This window comes from Ursus arctos, unplaced genomic scaffold (genome assembly GCF_023065955.2).
Source record: "Ursus arctos isolate Adak ecotype North America unplaced genomic scaffold, UrsArc2.0 scaffold_12, whole genome shotgun sequence".
Lineage (NCBI taxonomy): Eukaryota > Metazoa > Chordata > Mammalia > Carnivora > Ursidae > Ursus > Ursus arctos.
Window position 1 is genome coordinate 14,155,047 of NW_026622786.1, and position 14,869 is coordinate 14,169,915.

General features: G+C 39.1%; 1 protein-coding gene across 2 annotated transcripts in view; it reads right to left on the reverse strand.

Moving 5' to 3' along the window:
* RAP1A (RAP1A, member of RAS oncogene family) overlaps window positions 1-12,475 on the reverse strand; it is a 74,289-nt gene extending 61,814 nt beyond the window's left edge. The window contains exons 1-2 of one of the 2 annotated variants that reach the window (XM_057310378.1): window positions 12,337-12,461; window positions 5,084-5,177 (exon numbers count right to left, since the gene is read on the reverse strand). In XM_057310378.1, the coding sequence (XP_057166361.1) occupies window positions 5,084-5,097 (14 nt within the window). In that variant the 5' untranslated portion in view covers window positions 5,098-5,177; window positions 12,337-12,461. Of the gene's footprint in view, window positions 1-5,083; window positions 5,178-12,336 lie in introns of both variants that reach the window. The other variant, XM_048220221.2, reaches the window with a different exon arrangement.
* Between the last annotated feature and the right edge of the window lie 2,394 nt (window positions 12,476-14,869).

Genomic DNA, 14,869 nt, shown 5'->3' on the forward strand with positions numbered 1-14,869 from the left:
CACATAAGATTCATCATATCCTCTCTGAAGCTCCCTGTAGGCCACCATACCTAACCTAAGTGCTCTTTTTACTCATTCAACATTCATTTATCTCATAGCCCACACTTCATCAATTCTGTTTCTGTTTTTGTGAAAATAAATTTCTTTTCCAGTCTATCATAACAACTTCCATGTATTATCCATTCTCCTACAGTTAATCCTCTATCATAATCCCGTCCCGTTCGAGACCTTCCACTAAAACAGTTTCTTTTACTATCTAGATTACAACTGCTTTCATCCCTTAGGCATCCATTCCTATTAGGAATTCGTTTGAAAGAACTTTAAACTTAAACTTATTAGGATATTAATTCATTTCAAGGATTAGAAGAAGCTTTATAAATTAGTAGTTCAGAGATCTCGTACTACTCTGCCTAAGTATGCCCTCCCACACCACTGAAACAGTCAGAGATTAGGTGGACAACTTATGTGGGCTACGTAAACATTTTGACTACTGTTTTTCCACCACCTCAGTTCAGAAAACTATAGTAAATTTTAAGTTAAAAAAAAAATTAGACACACAGAACCAAAAGATGGTATCTGAATGTGAATACGAAAGATGGTATCTTGAATGTTTAAAAGCTAAAAAAACATTACAAACTAGTCAGTTAAAATCTAAGTGAAAATTATACTTTCCAAGTTTGTGGTCTTTATTTCCCTCATCAGGATGTGTACTCTGTGACTGATTTAAATAACTTACACCTCATGGGTGGGGTGGGGGGGTGGTTTGCAGGAAAAAAAGGGTGAAGCCAATTATTTCTGAGTAATTTTCTAGACTCATCTAGAAGAAAAATGATGTGTTACACTGAAGAAATGATTATAAGGATATAGGGAGTCAGCTACTCAACCATGTTTGCGTACATGCAAAAATACAAGTATTTATTGACCACCTACTGTGTACTTTGTAATGTGGTAGTCCTTTCTGGAAGTTTGCTGTCAGCATTATCCTTTATAATTAGAGTTTATTAATTTCTATAAATTATATAATTACTTTGAGTTTTATCACCTGTAAAAAATGGTCAATATCTATTTTTCAGATTTGCTGTACAGATTAAATGAGATGTAGTAACTTCACCTTCAAAAAAAATATTACTTCCCTTCTCTCTGTAGGTCCCTCTACAGATTAGGACATTGATCAGTGGTTCTCAACGTTACTATGAAAAATCTCTTTTCTCCACAGATCGCACATCTTTACAGATTTTTGTCTATCGACTGCACTAACATTTAATTAACTAGATAAGTAATGGCTAATCAGAAGTCTCAAACTGTCAAAGACATAAATACTAATGAAACTCAATGTTAGGCTCTTAAGGTGCAAGCACGATGTTTTATTTCATTAACAGCTTGCAAATCACCACAACATATGATAATAATTTGTGATAATAAACTGCAAAGATTGGAGTCAATATAATTATTGGTCAAAGCAAAGACACATAATATTTCCCCTGTTTGAATCTATTGAGAGCACATACATAATTTTCATTAGGCTTTTTACAACACTGAGAATAAATCATTCCTTTCTCTGCAGACCCCTGAGAAAAACTAATTTATGTACCATGTTAGTGATTTTCTATGTCTAGAGAAACTACTGGTTACCCTACAGATTTAAGCCAGTGTCATTAGTAACACCAACTTCGAATTCAAAAGTTACACATATTTATCCATAAAGGTAAGTAAGTAGTGATATCCTGTCTTCCCTTTGTATTTATAAGAACAAAATCCAAACCCTTCACCAAAGACCTCTGTGATGTGTCTCCTGCCAACGCCATCTACCAGTCTCCTCTCAGCTTATCACGATGGCCTTCTCTAACATAACTTGCCGCTTCGCACTTTAGGGCTTTTGTACTAACTGGGCCCTCTGCCGGGTTCACTCTTCTTGCAGATCATCACGTCTAGCTTTTTGTCATTCAGGTTTCAAATTAAGTATTATCGCTCTAAAGCTTCTCCATGGCATTTGTAACCTATGAAATTATCTTGTTCACGTATTTACTATTTCTCTACACCACCACCAAACCCCACTTGTATAAAGAGTTCCATGACAGCAAGTCTTATTCATTGCTCTATCTCTAGTTCCTAGAATAGTACAAGGCACCCAATAATCATGCAGTAACTATTTGCTGGATCACTAGCCAAAATGTTTAAGAATGTTTTGGGGAAAGACTGATTTCTTAGTCAACTTAAATTTAGCATTCAAAAATTGCTGATCCAAAAGAAATAAGAAAAAATGTTTTTTGACTACAAAGAATAAGAAAAATGTATACAACATTCTATTCAACAAGTGAACTGTTTTTCCTCTTATTTCTATCCTTTTGGATAGAATATGAAAAGTCTATTTATGTTTCACACACTTCATTTGTCACCTCATGTAAAAAGAAAATGAATTTTTTTTATTTCAGTTTTACTGAGGTATAATGTATAAAACTGTGAATGTTCTTATAATCGTATGCCATGAGCTACCGGCCACTCAATCTAGTAATTTATTTTTCCTGCCAAGATGCAAGCAGGACAGCTCCTAAGAATATAAAACATACAAACTGGGAAGGCCATAGCTGTCCTAACAGTGACAATGCCAGAATGGCCCAAACCAGGGAGGACCCTGTTCTCAGCTATAACGGGCTGAGAAGGAGGGAAGGATAGAGTGATCAAACCTAGAAGAGTAATTGTACTTCTGATTTCTGTTAACAAACAGAAATATCTTCAAACCAAATCAAAAGAGATTCAACTAGAATCTTATACTTTGCGACATTAAATAACTGTTTTGAATACCTGAGGTCTCTTTAGCAAATGAAATATCATTTAGTTGACAAGATACAGGCTTTTGCAGTTTCACATACGAAAAACACAGCATTTGTAGTAAGTAACACACACAATCCCAATACCATGTGCTACAATTTGCCTACTAATTTAAAAATATTGTCAAGAATACTTTTAAAAGAGATTTAAATGAAAATAACTAATAATAAAGATAGAACAATTCAGTGGTTTAAAAAATGCAAACACCTTGAAAGTATCACAAGCCCATATTTATTTTTTTAAAATCGGTTGCTGCTTCTTTTCTTAACTGACGATATTGAAGGAAGACAGCAAGCAGATAATCCACAGCCCACGTGAGTTTACTTACCAGTCACAAAGAAACATTAATATCAGTCTATAGGTTAACCTGCTTACTTATTATTCAGCCAAGTGGAAAGTACAATTTAGCACAGAGCTACAGCCAAGTACCAAAATGACTAAGAATGGCACGTGTAAACGTTTTTTTAATTAAGAAATTAAGGAGGGGAGGAAAGAAGTACTAAAAGCAGGATTTCCTCTAAAGATCACATACTCAATTTCCTATTTTTCATTGCTCCATATTTCACTGGCAATATTCTAAGCTGCTTAACGAGAAGCCTGTATTTCACTTTTCATCACTTCTGCTCACATAACTGACACTTCTGAAGTCCAGTTGCATGGACAAATGCTGAGAGACACATGCAGAATTTAATGTTACAGTAAAGTATTTTATGAGTATTTTATGAGTATAATACCTCCAGAAATATAATATCTAAAACTGAGAAGTCTTTGTTAACTAAGAACTCAAAATGTTAAATAAGTAACATTTCTGCAGACTCTCCATTTGTCGAAGAGCATAAACATACACTTTTCACAGATGAAATAATAGGAATCTTTTACTCTTCAATAAAAAAAAAAATTAGCAACAACCTAAGCATAGTGAGTCCTATCTTCTCTCAGTGGTTCCTAACTCCATGTAGCCTATCCCTTAGGTTCAGACTATTTCTTTTGAATTTCATCTCCAAACTGAAAACACTTAAAGACCCAGAGACTTTCACAACAGTGACTCCCAGCAACTCTGCCCAAAACCTACCCTCTTGTTTTCCTTTAAACCCTCAGATTTGCCTTACCTTTGTTATAAGCCAGCCTCCTTGCCCTCAGTCCCTTTCTTCCTCAATTCACTCTGTACTCTGTAGCCAGATTCATCTTCCAAAAGATGAATGCTCTGATTGGGTCATTTCCCTCATATCGAAACTTCTTGTGCTCTTGAATAAAAGTCTATATTTCTCAGCCTAGCATGCAGTGACTTCTGCAGTCTAGCCCAACAAATTTGTATAGCCTCATCACCATATTTTCTAATTATACAAGCTCAGGCTTCTGTCAAATCAATCCTCTGTCCTCCAACTTGTCCTGAACTTTCTATCTTGGCTCATGCCATTCCTACCATAAAGAATGTCTACCACTCCCCTCCAGCTGCCACCGCTCATGGCCCTTTTGCATCTCTGCATTTATTCATGAAAACAAGGACACACAAATGATATCTCCTGCCCTACCCCCCAAAACGGGCAAAACCCCTCAAATTTAACAACAGCTGGCTCTTATTAAATGCCTACTATGTGCCAAGCAGTTAGTTTTACATACTACTTCTAATCCTCTCAACACACCTATGAAGTAGGTATTATTATTCTCCCTCTAAAGATGAGAAAGCCAAAGTTCAGAAACATCAAATCATATATTTAGCAAATCATCTCACAATATATACTCAGTAAGTTGCCTCAAATCATATACTTAGTAAGTGCCAAAGCAAGGACTGAACCCAGGCTCCCTCAGTCCAGAGACATTGCTCTAAACCCTCAGTTGTGTTGGCTTTTTTTTTTTTTTTTTTTTGGTCTGAACTATGTGACTACCCCCCTCATCTATCTGAAATAATTTAGTTTTACATGATATCTCCACTTACTACATACTATACAATAAGCTTTCTCATGTTTGCCAGTAATTTAGTAAAGGGAGAACATTAAAATGCTATTTTTTTCCAATAAAAGAACAACGCTCAAATTGCAACTTCAAGGAATGTCCTTTTTTGTCACAAAGATTACTTTCACCTAAAATATTTTCAAAGAAATTCATTCCAACCAACTTTTTCAAAGATGACTGCAAATTACCAATCATACACTATGATGGTTTTACAGATTATTATTAGTAAGAGGATTTTGCGATTACCACCCACGTATTGTAACAGATATCTATCAAATTGGCAAAGATTGTAAAAACTGACCTACTCAATGCCATTGAAGGTGCAGTGAGACACACACTCTTATACACAGGGTAACCACCCTCTGATCCAGTTATCCCACTTCTGGGAATCTATCCTAAAGGAAGAAAAAAAAAAAAAAAACAGAGATGCAATCAAAGATAAATGTACAAAAATGTTTGCCCCAGTGTTATTTAAAATAGTAATATAATAAAAATCAACCTAAAAGTCCCAAAGTAGGAGACCAATATCCTGTTCAGAGAAAAATGTAGAAACAAAACAGTATATATAAAGGTATACTTCCATTTTTTAAAAAATTAAAAAATCTGTACATGCAAGGAAAGAACTAGAAAAATGTACATTAAAATGTCAGTAGTAATTATTTCTGGGTGATGGGTTTATAAATGATTTTCGATTTCTTCTTTACATTTATGTTCTTTTCAAAATTTGCCACAATGGAACATGAATTACTTTAAACAAGAAAAAAAAAATTAAGCAGCTATACTCACTGAAAATTATCCTGAACTTACAAAAGCATGTTACTCGGAAAAGAAACACTTCCTACTGCAAAGAAAATGTCAAACTTGTTTCGTTTCCACCTTCTGTTAGCTCACATACCTATTTAGACTGTGTAAAGAATGTCACCCAAAATTCAATAGTATTCATGAAATTGCACAAGGCTATCTAAAAGTCAGCCAATGCTTCAACAGAAAGCACCACAGTTAAATGAACTGTTTTATTGTATGTCTACTGAGAATAATAAATGTCCAATTAATCCTAACTCAAAACATAGAAAAGGGAAAAACCAGAAAAACTATTCTTGTTTTGCAAATTAACTATGTATACTGTTGTTGCCTTATAAGCCCATCATAGTTAGGTCTGGAGTGGGGAGGAACTTGAAAATAAAGCTGGCAAGCTACCAACATTCACTAAAAATGCACACTGATGCATTTTTTTCCCTACATGCACATTTCTGTTCTAGGGCATAGTTAACTTTAGTGGCAAAAGATGATTTTTATCAGTGTAGAAAAAAAGATTAAGCTGTTCTACAAAAAAACAAAAGCATAACAACAACAAAAAAAACCCTTCTTGCATTAAACACAGAATTAAAATTGCCAGCTGAACCGGGAGGAAAAAAAAAAAATCCCTACCATTTGGCATAGATGCAGAAAAGCAATTTGCCAAAACAAAAACAAAAACAAAAGAAAGTCTTGAATTGAAGTAAAACAGGCATTAAGCAAAAAATTCTTATTTTACTGTATTTTAAACTGGGAAACTGGTTTGCTTGTAATACTAAAAAGCTGTTCGAAAATAAAGCCACAGGGGGGAAAATAAAGAAAATAATACCACAGAAACAGTTTTGAGCAACTAAGAGAAAATTTAAAGTATTACATTGATCTTACTTAGAAAATGAGTATCATTCTATTTCCACTCTACCATGAAAATACAACATTTATTTATAAAACATATGTCAGGTTCTGGCAAACAAAATAAATTACTAGACTATAAATTTCTTATAATAGAAGCTACAGTCTCACAGCTCAGTTTCCATCAAAGAACCTAATATTGGGTCATGCAAACATCTGTTCGATGACTGAATCTGAAATCTATTAATAAAATCATGCAACATTTTTACATGCATTCAATGGAATGGAAAAGGTAGATCAAAAGACATCAAAGATTTGGGCTAGATACGGAAAACTACATAAAATCCAAAGACCAGTGTTAAATTTCAACTCTAAAATAATTAAGTTATGGTCGCTTGCTTAATGTTTTAAAATACAGCCAACTTGTCTAGAACAGAATGATCGTGTTTATAAATGAATTTTTAAATATCACTGAAAATACAGTGAAGGAATTTACTCTTCAGATTACACATCTGACTGATCTGAAATGTTCAATCTGCAATAGGAGATCATCTCCTATTACTAACTTAGAATCTTAAAAGCTGCATTTGGGATTTGTCCAAAGAAACAACTGCACCCAGTTCTTTGTGCCTCTCTTACTTTTACACTTTTGTGGTTGATAACTAAACCACAGTTCTATCCTGAGCAGTTATTTTTTATAACCAGAATAAATGTGTATAACATAGCACTGCAAACAACCATGAATGTTATAGGTATATATATACTTGTGAGTTCAAAGTAACTTACTTCAAGCTTTAATTAATCCGACAGTAACTTTTACCAGTTACAATGTATAGTTCAGTATATTCCTATTCTTATGAAATATGGACTAACTTAAATATATTATAAAACCAAACACAGGGTTACATATTTAATTCCAAATTTGGTTAACTTTATCATTCCACACTTTAAACCAATCTCTAGCAATGTGAACTACACAGGCTAGAGATTGAACACTGGATATGCAAAGAAATTTTTTCCCAGATTTATCTAGAATTAGCCTAAATAAATAAGTCATCAGTACCTTAAAAAAAAAAAAAGCCATTAACCTGTCTACTGATTGAAGTTAATTTCATAAAACACATTTAATCCTCCATGTGCATGTATTTCTGAAAATCATATTAAAACGATTATTTTTAGACCACTTATAAAAGTACACTATTTTTTGTTTGAACTCCACCTTAATCATCACACACATCACACACACACTTTTCTTACTGGTGCATGCATGTACCTTCCACGTCTAAAAGGCCTATTTTCAAGCGGAAACAAGAGCATGGCACAGTTCTCTGTTAACTGCTTTGCTGATCAGTACATCATGATAAGCTAAGCTTATAGGTTCAATACTTTTCTGGATCATTTAACTTTGCAACAAACTGGCCTCTTAACCACTCATCTCAAAACTGTGAGACGGGGACTGTAAAGAGTGTGTGAATCATTCAGTGTCCATAACCACTATTACAAAAATTCATAACCTGAATGGGCCAATATTACCGCTGTACATGAAAGACTGAAAAGCACATAACAACTACCACTTGTAATCCCCAAATTTCATGCACAGAAAAAGGGGGTGGGGGCTAGCGGATGCTTCATCTCAGTAACATAAGAAAGCTTAAATATATTTATATTTAACACTAATCACTTCCATAAGATGTGAATTTGGCATTAAGTCATGCAGCAATATATGACATCAGAATGAAAAGACAATACTTGGAAATACACCATAACTCTTTTTAAAATTAATGAGTTTAATCTGAAAAGGAACATCAAGAGGAAGTAAGATGATGTTCACAATTTTAAACTCATCACAACATTAATATATAAACGCTTTACACAAAATTTTTAATTGAACTTCTAAAATAAGAGAACTTTAGAACTGGGAACTTAGAGGTTATTTGAGGTTCAATGAACATCTGTTGGGTCCCTAGCATGTGTCAGACACAGTACTAGGTGCTTGCAGGTAACTCAATTATTCAACTCACTCACTTCAGAGATGGTGGAGTTCCCTGCTCATGCCAAATCAAGCCATCTAGATTTCAGAACTAGAAATGCTGAGCAATGCCCTCACAGCGGTGTAATTTCTATCAAAACAGACTGGTATCACTCTTCCTTATAAACTAAATAAAACGTCAAAGATGCAATGCTAACCTTATTTAACAAAACAATAGTCCCTGTGTTTTGAATAACTATAAAGAATTACAAGAATCTAAAAATTCAACTAAGTACTAGCTGTATAATTTATTGCAAAGAACAAAACACAGGGCTGTCAGTTTTAAGATTCTAAAGACATACAAAACAGAAATTAAACAAATTGCAGCTATTATTTAAAAATCCCTTTGTTAAAAGAAATTATCAATATGAAAACTCAGATGCTTAATTGGAATGTCTCTTTTATGTAAAAGATCATCAGCCATATAATAACAAAGTTCATGGACGGTAGTAAACTTGGACAAGACTTTTAAGTTATTTAACTATTAGATTCTAAATTATGACAGAATGTAAAAATCCCTGAGGACAAAGACCCTGTCTAATTCATCTCTGTATCCCCACCAATCAGCACTCTCGTTAAATGTTGGAGAGGTAAACTAACATATGAACTCTAAATTCAAGCTATTGGAAAATTCAACCTAACAATCTAGAAGATTTTTCTTTTATAACTCAAATGATTTCTTCAAGTATTAAATAATACTCAAACCGAGTGACACTGCCATAACACTAGATCAACAACTATGGCTATCACTTTAACTAGTACAACATACTCTTTGAAGGAATTCACAGATACATCAAGACAAGTAAATTCATATACTTTGATTCAGCAGTCCTCCTTCTGGAAATCAATCCCAAGAAAATATTTCAAAAGAAAGAAAATGTTGCATATACAAAAGTGTTCATTTCATCGTAATTTTAGTAAGGGGCAACAGAAACGACCTATATGCCCAATAACAGGTAGATGGGACTATTTTGCAACCTCCGGAAAAGGCTTAAAATAAAGATTAGCCTCGTCATTGGTCCTCCTGCTTAACAATCTTTGCCCACCCCAAATCCCCACCAAGTTGATTCCACATAGCAGCCAGAAGGATTCTCACAAACACTTCTACTTAAAACCTTCTAATAGTTGATTGCTCATCTCATTCAAAGTAAAATTCAAAGCTCTTACCATGACCTACAAGGCTCAATTACTTCTCTAACCTAAAGCTCTCACCCCCTCTTGCTTACTGTCTTCTCAAAAGGCCAAGTACACTGAGGGGGTCTTTGCACTTGCACTCCTCTCTGCCTATAACCTTCTCGCCAAGAGAGCAAACCTAACTCACTTCCTTCAGGTCTCTGCTTCAGTCTCATGCCTTCCCTGCCACCGCTTCTCCCTTTTCCCTCACCCTACTTTATCAACTAAAATATTCTACATTTATTTGGTTATGGCCCATCTCTCCTGATTAGAATATAAGCTCTATGACAACAAGAACTTGATTTTATTCACACAGTAGGCATTCAAAAAGCATTTGTTGAATATTAAATGTTGATACAATAATTATTAACTACATGAAAAACCATGCATATAAACAAGCTTGGAAGAGAACAGGAAAAATGAATAGTTTGATTTGTGAACATTTTGAAGTGCTGATCGTATTACTAAGGACTTTGTACAATAAAAATTATAAATCAGTTGTGATTGTGATTTTAGGCTGCCAAAAAAAAGTGACTACAACAATGTTATTTCCTTGGAAGCCATTAGTGTATTAGCTTAAAACTGACTGGTAATTGTTATTAGTGACAACTTTCCCTCGTAAAATGGTAATAACAATTATCTTAAAGCTTGTTCCTAAATACCCAAAGTTTAGTCTGTAAGTATCGACACTGTTATTCTTGAGGCCACATAGAAAGTGAACAAAGGCTTTTAAACAGTTTTAATATGGAACTGAATAATACTCAGGGATTCCAGTTTGCTTTTGAGACAGGTATCTATGCTTGGCTTCAGAGCGACCCTGAAACTGAATGCAAAATTTCATGCATAAAAGTCTATTACCTTTTTTTTTTTTTCCTGGGGAGAGAGACTATATATTTCATCATAATCTCAAAGGTGTCAGTGGCCTAGAAAAGGTTAAGAACTACTATTTTATATTGGAAGTAAAGTGTAATATTCTAATATAAGCCACCTCTCAAAAGGACAGACGATATATAATATCTAGCCACATCTTTGTAATCATTCAATTCATTCACAATATACCGAGTGCCTACCTTGTGCCTACCTTGTGCCAGGCACCGTGTGATCCTCAATACCTTACACCTAATCGTATTTTGCAGTACATAACTGAAAATACCAAGGAAACAAGGTTCAGTGAAACACCAGGCTAAAAGATAATTTCAACCAATGCAAAAATAATTTCAACCAATGCAAATATCATTTCAAAACAGAGAGTGTTAATAAGAAATCATAGTAAAGACAGAAAAGAGCTCGGGGCCTGCTTTAGTGTTTATTATGTCAAAATACTGCAGATATCAATTACATCAAAAGGAAAGAAAAACTACACACACACATGCCCGCCTCCACACACTGACAGGAAACCAGAAGAAAGTTTCCAAATCCTGTTTCCAGCAGCATCCCTTCTGAGACTGCCCTGCAGCATGCTTTTGAAGGTAGGCGCCCCACGTTAAAACTAAGAGCTGCTACTTTTACTGTGATAAAAACAGAAAGAATCATCATCCCATACCCAGGAAGCAGAAAACTGTGGCCACCTGTAAGGCTGTGGCCCATTAACCTCCTGCCCTGTTATTCCCTTTTTTCTTCTACTCTCCTCCCTTCAGAGCAGTGACAAAACCATCTTCCCTCCCAAAAAGGAATACATAACTCAACGTTAGTTCTTTTTTCCAAGAGGTCAAAAGGTCCCCCAAACTCTTGGTGCTTAGCCCTGCAAGGAGATCCCATTTTTCAGGCACAAGTGTCTTCCCCTCACCTTCTCCCAGTAGCAGTAAATTACACAATTCAGCTGAAGACACTGTCCTTAACTTCCTGAGGGGACAAGCGACACTCCTACCAGATCGAGTCTGAAGGAAGCCAAGAATCACACGGTGACCCCTTCCCTAACAATTCAGGAAAGAAACAGAGACCTAAGAAGAGCAACGCCGAAAAGGCGAACACATGGCAAGCTACGGAAGACGTGGGGGAAAGAGGGCGGGAAAGGGGCCGGGAGGTGGAGTGGGATGTAGAGATGTCAGCCCTCTGCACTGGGGGAATAAAGGAAGGGAAGGGAGACCCTGACCCCGACAGAAGTGAACGCAGAGAGGGCAACGCTCCCGTCTACCCGCACCTTCTCTAGCAGAGGAAGGAGGGCAGAAAATTCACCCAACCCTCCAACCCCTCTTCGCGTGACCCCAAGGGGAGAGCTGGGTTTGAGGGAAGGTCTGACCCTAGTCTGGGGACATACAAGAAGAGGAAAAAGGCAGCGATGTCCAGTCCTGTGCATCTCTTGGGCAGTGAGTGGCGAGGGCACTGTGTCCGAGGAGACGGCGAGGGAAATGGGCTTGTGCCATGACACCTCGGGGAGTTGGAGGGTGGGGGACACAATGTCCTCTTTCTCTCCCACACCCGGCCCGGGCCCCTCCCGTCCGTCTCCCGCAGGCCCAGCCACAGTCGACCGGCTCGGTCCGCGGGCGTGGTTGGCTCTGGCCCTGGCGGCGGCGGCAGGGCCTCCCGGAGCCCCGGCCCCTCCCGCCGGCCAGGCCCCCGGGCCGCCGCCCCGGACACCGAGGGAACGCGGAGGAGGAAGGGGGAGCCAGGGGACTGACCGGCGACATGAGCCGCCTCAGCCCTGGCTCGGCCGACCCGCGCCCCCCGCTCCCTCTGGGGCCGACTCGGGCTCCCCGCCCCTCACTCACCCCCCCTGTCCGGCGCCTCCTCCACCTCCTCCTCCACCTCCTCCCTCCTCTCGGCCGTGGCTCCTGCTCCGGCTCTGCTCGGCGACGGCGGCGGCGGCGGCAGCGGCTTCGAGAGCGGAGGCGGCGGCGGCGCCTCCAGAACGCGCACGCACGCAGCACGCAGGCCCCGCCCCCAGCTCCGCCCCGCCCCTCCGAGTCGGAGTCGGCCAGGCTTCGGCCCCGCCTTCCCCGCGGCTTTCCGGAGTCCGCTTAAAGGAGCCGCTCAGAAGAGGGTGGTGAGAGCTGAGACCCCTGCGTGAGGAGGGGGGTATTGGGGCCTTGCGGAGGGCTGGGTGGGAGGCTGCTTAAGGCGGGAAACGAAATGAGGAAGGGTCCGAAGATTCAGGAGGAATAGAATTTGGGAGGGAATGCAATCCATCACCAAGTACTAATTGAGCACCAGTAAGTGCTAGACACTTCTAGGCGCAGGGGATAACACCATGGGCGAGCAAAGGCCCTCGTGAAGCTCGAATTCTAGTGGGGTGGGAGAGAGGAGGCCGACAACAAACAAGTAAACAAAAATTTCAGGTAATGATAAGTAGTGTGAAGAAAAATAAAGCCAGGAATGGGATGACTTTATAGCTGGCCAGATACTGCCCGGCAGAGGAGACCTTTGAGCACCTATCCTATACATATGATACGAAGGAATGAGCCTAGCAAATACCTAGGGTGTATGTGGTGGGGGAGGGGGGTTGGCGGGGACAGCCTTTCCAAGCTGAAATAATCAGCCATAAACTCAGACGTGAGAATAATACACCCGGTGGGTTTCAGGAACAGCAAAAAAAAAAAAAAAAAAAAAAAAGCCAGGATGGCTGAATGGAACCAGCTAGCCAGGGAGCAGCAGTGGTTAAGTCAAGAGATATGGAAGGACCACATCCCGTGGAGCCTTGTGGGCTGTACAAGAGCAGCTGGAAGCCACGGGAGGGTGAGCAGAGGAATGACCACATCTGATTCACATTTTTAAAAGTTATTCTTGCTAATATGTGTAAAATACACAATAGGGAAGCACAAATGTCCCCAAGAAGACCTCTAAGGATGTTGGTGGTGGTAACTTGGAGCAGGATGGCAGCAAAGGAGTGAGAAGGCTATTCAGATACATTTTGAATTGGAATGGATTTGGCAGAGTGTGTGAAGGAACAAACATCGTGGATGATTCTTAGGTTCAGGGTCTGAAGGATGGGTTAAGGGAGGTGCCATTTCGTAAGATAGGGAAGACTCAAACAGGAGAAATGCTGGGATGGGGGAAATCAGGAGTTCTGTTTCGTACATGTTATATAAGGTGCTTGTTATACATCCACATGGAACGTTGAGTACAACAGTTGGATATAAATTTGGGATTCATCAGCACATAGATGCTTTTTAAGCCTGAAGTCTACATAAAAGCGCTTAGGGAGGGAGAGTAGCTGGAGAAGACTAAGAGGAAGCCAACACTTGGAGATTAAGTAGAAAAGGAGGAGGAGCTACCAGTCAGATCAGAGGAATACCAGGAAAGGGTGAGTGATGGAAGATAAGAGAATTGTTTCTGGAAGGTGGGAGTCATCACTCTTATCAAATACTGCTGAAACAAGTAAGTTGAGGACAGCGTTTGAACTCTGGATTTGACCAGATGAAGGTTACCAATGTCCTTGATGAAAGCAGTTTCAATGGTGTCATAGGGGAGAAAGTCTGATTAGGGTGTGTTAACAAGAGCATGGGAAGTGAGGAAGAGAGAGTTTATAGCAAGTCTAAACAGCTCTTGAGGAGCTTTGCTGTAAAGAGCAACTGAGAAAAGGGTAGTAGCCCCGGGAGTATTTGGGATCAAGTGAGAGTATTTTAAGGTAGGAGATGTTTCCTTTTTGGTATGCTGGACCCATCCTTTAGAGAAGCAAATGTGATGGAACAGAAGGCCAGAGGAGACAAGTGGAGAAAGATTGCCCTCAAGAAGATAAGCAATGAGCCCTAGCATATAAGTGAAGGGATGGCCTTGGATCGGAGCAAGGACAGTATGTTCACACACTATTTGGGGGCAGAAGGCAAAGTCTGTGGATGTAAGGTGGCATGCTCAGGCCACTGCAGAGCCGAGGGGACAGGTGGGAGCTAAAATCCAGCCCCTGTTCTGCCAGCCCAGCTGTGAGGCCACGTCCACCTGGAGGAAGGGGGGCACCTTTTCTAATTACTCCACCTGGAGGAGTGGTGCCTTTTAGCAATCGTCCCCACCCTCCTACACACACACAGCGCACATTTTCCCCGTTTGCACGGAGTACTGAATGTGCCGGCTACCTCACTGGGTCCGAGGAGATAGATCTGGGCTGTGTGCTTTCCTTTACTCAGTGCAATGAAAAACATGAATGGGGAGGGGCTATTGGCTCTTTAAGGAGCTAGAAGAAAGTGAGCAAGAATTCCCTTGAGTGGAAGAGTTACTAGAGAGGTATAGTATGGACAGCACTGCGGACCCTCTTGAACCGGCGGTCTTATATTTAAAGTGAGACCATTCAGCAAGGTTGTGTGGTTTTCT